Below are 5,374 nucleotides of genomic sequence, written 5' to 3' on the forward strand. Positions count from 1 at the left end.
TCTGGGAAGTTCCCTGTGTTCAAATTATCTTGTTCTGTTGCTCTGCTTGTGGAGTTCCCGTTCCCTCCAGCTCTTACTATTTCCCACTTCTTACATAAAATTCCATTACACTTTATTCACTTTGTATCACCCCTCTAGCTCCCTCCCTCCTCCCCTCCCAATTCCTCCCTTCCTCCCCCTTCTCCACACATGCCCCTCCCCAAGTCCACTGGTAGGGGAGGGTTTCTTTTTCTTCCTTCTGATCCTAGTCTGTTAGGTCTCATCAGGAGTGGCTTCATTGTCTTCTTCTGTGGCCTGGTAATGCTGCTTCCCCCTCAGGGGGAGGTAGGTGATCAAAGAGCAGGCCAATCAGTTCATGTCAGAAGCATGGATACCGTGACAACTTTGTTTATTTTAGCTTCACTCTGTTGGAAAAAAAATCTTTCTTATGTAGACCTTGCTTAGTCGATTTGGATCTGGAGCCTACTAATGATTTATTTGTGTGTTCTCAGTGTTTAAGCAAAGATGAATTTAGCATTTCATGAGATGTAGTATTCCCCTCTTGATATTCAATGACCCTTATTCAACTCCACTTTGATTTCCTTGGGGCTACTTGGATAGTTCAGACACTTCAGATAATGGTGGACCACTTATACCTGTTTCATTAAACATTCAGTCTTTGGTAGGTGGTATGTGACACAAAATCTCATACCCAATCCTGTATCATGGGTAATGAAATGTCTGGGTCCCAGATCACAGCAAGCTAAATATAATGAAACTTCTGAAAACTGCCTGTCTCCCTATAATTTTTTGGGAGAAAACGAGTAACGTTCTCCAACCTAAAGACAGTATTGCAGTGTCCTTCTACGAGTGTGAAGGCAGGTAGCTTTCTCGTGATTTCCATGTGAGAAAGGTATGTATCAATACTCACTGTCTTACACACACATTCTAAGGCTTTGTAGGGAAGGTCAAGTTGGTATGAAGTAAATCTAATGTAGATGCAGGAAAAGGGAATGAAAGTGTGGTATACTAGAAAGACCATCTCCATATAATCAAGAATCCATTAGCCAGTTCCTCCTCATTGTTACTACTGCAAAACCTTCCACATTTTCAAAGAATCCAGAAATTTGTAATTTTGTCTGAAATTTTCTTTTGCACTCACATTAATTTAAACAAACAACAGAACCACATCCACAGTACGGAAATCATGAACACACACTCAGTTTGCTACCCAATATTGAGTCAGACTCATGCATGAGGATGTGTTACTTATCATTGTTGTAACAAACTGTTACATGTTTAATGGCTTAGCTCAGTTTTCATAGCTCTGAAGTTTAGCAGACTTCAATGGGTCTTCACAAGGCCCAAATCAATAACTTGGCAAGAGTTTTGTTGTATAGGAGTTTGTTCCCTCATGAATTTATAGGCCTATAGTCTTGCAGTCCTATTTTCTTGCTGGCTATCAGCTGAAGGTCATTTACAGCTTCGAGAGCAGGGGTTCTCAATCTGTGGGTCATTTTCAGGGCCAATTGATCTTTTCACAGGGGTCATCTAAGACCATTATGACTCACAACAATAGCAAAATTAGAGTTATGACAAAGCAAAGAAAATTTTATTGTTGGGGGCCACCATATTCGAAGAACTTTATTAATGGACTGCAAGCATTAGGAAAGTTGAGGACCACTGCTCTAGAGGCTGATCATCTCCTTTAACTGATGACTCTTCCATTTCTAAAAATAGGGATGGTATATTGATTTTGTTTTAGGCCATAGCTCTCTACTGCTCTGTCGTTTCTACCTTCTGATTCCTCTAAGAATTCATCTAGTAACTAGAAAAATGTGAGTAAATTAAAGTGTTCATCATTAAGCATGGAAGAGAAAAAAATAATGATTTAGCTTAAGGAAGTGTGTGAACCCACCTGCATAATTCAATATAATCTTCCTATTTTAATATCTACTACCTTAATTCTGTCTGGTTGCTTTGCCATATTACATATCATCCATAGGTCATGGAAGGAAGGGACATGTTTAAATCTCTTTTCTGCAATGCATTTTTCTCTATGTGAAGAAAAGTGTCTTCCCTAATGCAGCATCTGTCAGACTTAATGTGATACACCAATAAAAGTATGTTTCTGAAATGTGTCATTTTAGCTCTCTTCTAGATGCTCTTGTTCTCCAGGCCTATAAGGGGAACTCTGGCTCCTTCACCCCCTCACTCCCTCCATATTTTGTGCTCAGGAAAAGGTAACCTGTTGAGAAGAAACTCTGACTTTGGGTGACTCAGTGGCTTTCTGCTTCGAGTTGCAGGAGGTTCCTTGCAATATGAGGCTGAAAATGCAGTGGAAGAAGATTCTCTTTTCCCCGTGCCAACTGGCCAGGAGACCAGTCCAGAATTTCCAGTGAATGAGAGCATCTTTGAGATTAAGCCACTTAACTCCATCCTGGATGGCGACTGCAGCTCCACTCGTGGCTTCCCCACACAGGAGTCCTTTACCATTGCCTCGTGTGCCTCAGAGAGCCATTCTCAATGGGTCCATACCCCCATTGAATGTACAGAGCTGGACCTGCAAAAGTTTTCCAGCTCTGCCCCCGGGACTGGAGTTGAAAACTTGCGAGAGAACACAGCTGAAAGCTTTGGAGCATTATGTACCATTTGAAGTTCCCAGCCTTTAACTTTACTGAGGTGAGCTAGAAAGGTAGGGTTAAAAGACCAGAACTGTGGGCCACACTCAACAAATTTCCAAACCCAGTTCTATTGCTCTATAAGGATTGGGTGGAAGAATAGCAGGAAACTAAGATTGATAGACATTGGAGAAGCAATACTTGGGGCCCTAAGTTTTGAGCTAAATTTACTACATCAGACTTCAGCCCATCAATTATCCAGAGACCTGGCAAGTTGACCTGATGCTAATTTCTTCAACCAGCCCATACTATCGACTAGTCATATTCAGTTTTCTCCTTTCATGTGTATAAGCAGCAGAGCTTTGTACACACACATATGCAGCTCTATATTCAGATAAACCTCAATTCCTGAATAGTCTTAAGAACTTGTGCAAATTATTTTACTTTTTTCAGACACAGAGCTTTCCACTAATCAGGTATTTTGAGGATTGAATGAAAACATATGCAAATATCTGTTATAATGCCTGCTTTATGGTGTTTATACAGTGCCGGATTTCCCTTCCTTTTCCTGCATTCAGTCACAAATTACAAATTCCTTTTATATCCTCCATATTTTTCCAAACATCATCATCTCATATGCCTTTTACGGTAGGCAAATAAGAAATAAGTTAATCTCATTTTAAGCAAGTGTGAATTGAGAAACTGAGATGAAAATGATTTTGCTTAAAAATCACAGAACAACCGAATCTCAGAAATAGATGAGAACCCAAGATTAGCAGCTCCATTATAGAGCTCATCCAATTCCATCATTGGATTTTGAAATATATGTGTGTGTGTCTCAATATATGCCACATATATATGTGTGTGTGTATGTATATACACACATATATATTTCTTAGTACAAACTGTTATGTGTGACGTAGTGTGAAAAAATTTCACTAAAAGGGTCATGTCAAATGATTCTAAAGTTTTAAGAATTTGGAATTTTGTATCCTTTACTTTTGGATTAAGAGGTTATCTAGTTCTTGTTCATATATTGCAGTGAACAAGCAGTCAAAATTGCTCAATGTGTAGTACAGCTATGACTAAAAGATTGGAACTCATTATAAAAAGCATGATTGTATGTCATACTCATGGATTCTGGCTCTGTTCCTTGAGTCACACATCTGACTACTCTGCCATGTGAGAGAACTGAAGACAACATCTGTCTAGAAAGCACCACTTGATATTTTTCTAAAGCACATGGTGCTTAGAACTTAACTTTATGGAAATTATTCTTGCTAGTTTGGCCTAAGGTAGGTCTGTCATCTCCATAGCCAGGTGATTTATTTCTGCTCTTGTGTCCTAAATCACTTGTCTAACCTTGAACCTTTAGAGAAAAGTAAGAGGAAGGTGGTGATCAGATTGCATCAGAGGATTCTAACTTGCTCTGTTCTTTTTCTAGGTCTCTTTTGTTCTTGGCAACCTTGCAAATGATTGTTGCTCGACTTTTCTGTTCGTCTATTCAGCAACAGTAGCATGGGCCTGGGATGTAGGTCCCACAATAACCCCGTACTCTAAAAATGGGGTATACAGAGCACCATCCTACCAGAGGATTAATTCCCCACCATTTGTCCTAGACTGAACTTGAACATTTTTTGTTTGTTTGTTTGTTTGTTTGTTTTCTTATCCTAGTATGGAGATCCAGATTCCATAGCCATTGGACTGCTGGGCACATTCTTTCTGTTTAATTATAGCAGTTGAGGGGAATAACAATGAATGGGGTCGAGTTTTCCTGCCTGTATAAGTTTTCTGCCTATATTTTTGACAGGTAGGCCTGAAATAAGTGGTATACAGACTATGGTGTCATCCACCTACCACTTTAGAGAGAAATATGACATGCTTCCTCTTTCAGCTTTCTGCTTTGACTCTCTCTTCCACCCTTCCTACACACACCTCCACACACACAAAGTGAGATGGGAGGCCTGACCTCTTGATTCTACAACACATATCCTACACTTCTATAACTGTGATAGCTGTGATGCCAGCAGGTTTGTTACAGTCTTCATTCTCAAAGACAGGCTACCAACACTCTCTAGTGGGGATTCAAATCAGTGCCTTTTAGATTTTTTTAACTGTCTTTTCCTAAATTTCTTTCAATCTTTTTACTCTAATATTCTTACCTTTATCCCCTTGCAGTCAAGTCTTGACTCTGAAGTTTCTGAGGTGCAGGAGGTAGTGCGCTGCAGAGCTAAGTGGACCATTTGGTGCTTTCTTGGCTTAGAGAATAGTTAGTCCATTTCTCTTAAGCCTGAGCCTCCAGTTTCACATGCTTCTTAACATGAATTGAAAACTTTTTCTTCATAATGTGTTTTTGTTTTGTTTTGTTTTTGTGGAACATGGCAGATGTGACCCTCAGGACTCAGATGTGACCATCATGTATTACCTTTAAGTATTTCTTTGTGTCCAAAATAAACCACTAGATTGTTCCTATTCCCTCACAGTAGTTCCAGTTTAGATGGGGAAAGGTGGTCAAATGTGTAAAGCAACTGAATATTTTTGCTTGGGAGTAATATAAACTATCCTGGATGCTGGTGTGACTTAATTTATTAAAAAGAAACTAAAGATAAGCACAACTATTCATGGTCAAATATGTTAAGATGTACTAAACATGTGAGTGCTGAACTTTACTCGCATTATAGTTGTCATCTACATGACTCATTATACATATTTTGATGTAGGCAGTGCAGGGATTACTCAGTGAAATAATGATGCATAGCAAGTCTATAATGTTT

The 5,374-nt window shown here is 39.3% G+C and overlaps 1 protein-coding gene across 1 annotated transcript in view; it reads left to right on the plus strand.

Annotated features, from left to right (window-relative positions):
* Positions 1-4,910, plus strand: part of Eda2r (ectodysplasin A2 receptor) — a 49,064-nt gene extending 44,154 nt beyond the window's left edge. The window contains exons 7-8 of the mRNA XM_055605040.1: positions 2,286-2,661; positions 4,045-4,910. Coding sequence (XP_055461015.1) covers positions 2,286-2,635 — 350 coding nt within the window. The 3' untranslated portion in view covers positions 2,636-2,661; positions 4,045-4,910. The remainder of the gene's footprint in view (positions 1-2,285; positions 2,662-4,044) is intronic.
* Positions 4,911-5,374: the final 464 nt, after the last annotated feature.

This window comes from Psammomys obesus, unplaced genomic scaffold, assembly GCF_907164565.1.
Source record: "Psammomys obesus unplaced genomic scaffold, mPsaObe1.curated_primary_1811, whole genome shotgun sequence".
In the NCBI taxonomy this organism is placed as follows: domain Eukaryota; kingdom Metazoa; phylum Chordata; class Mammalia; order Rodentia; family Muridae; genus Psammomys; species Psammomys obesus.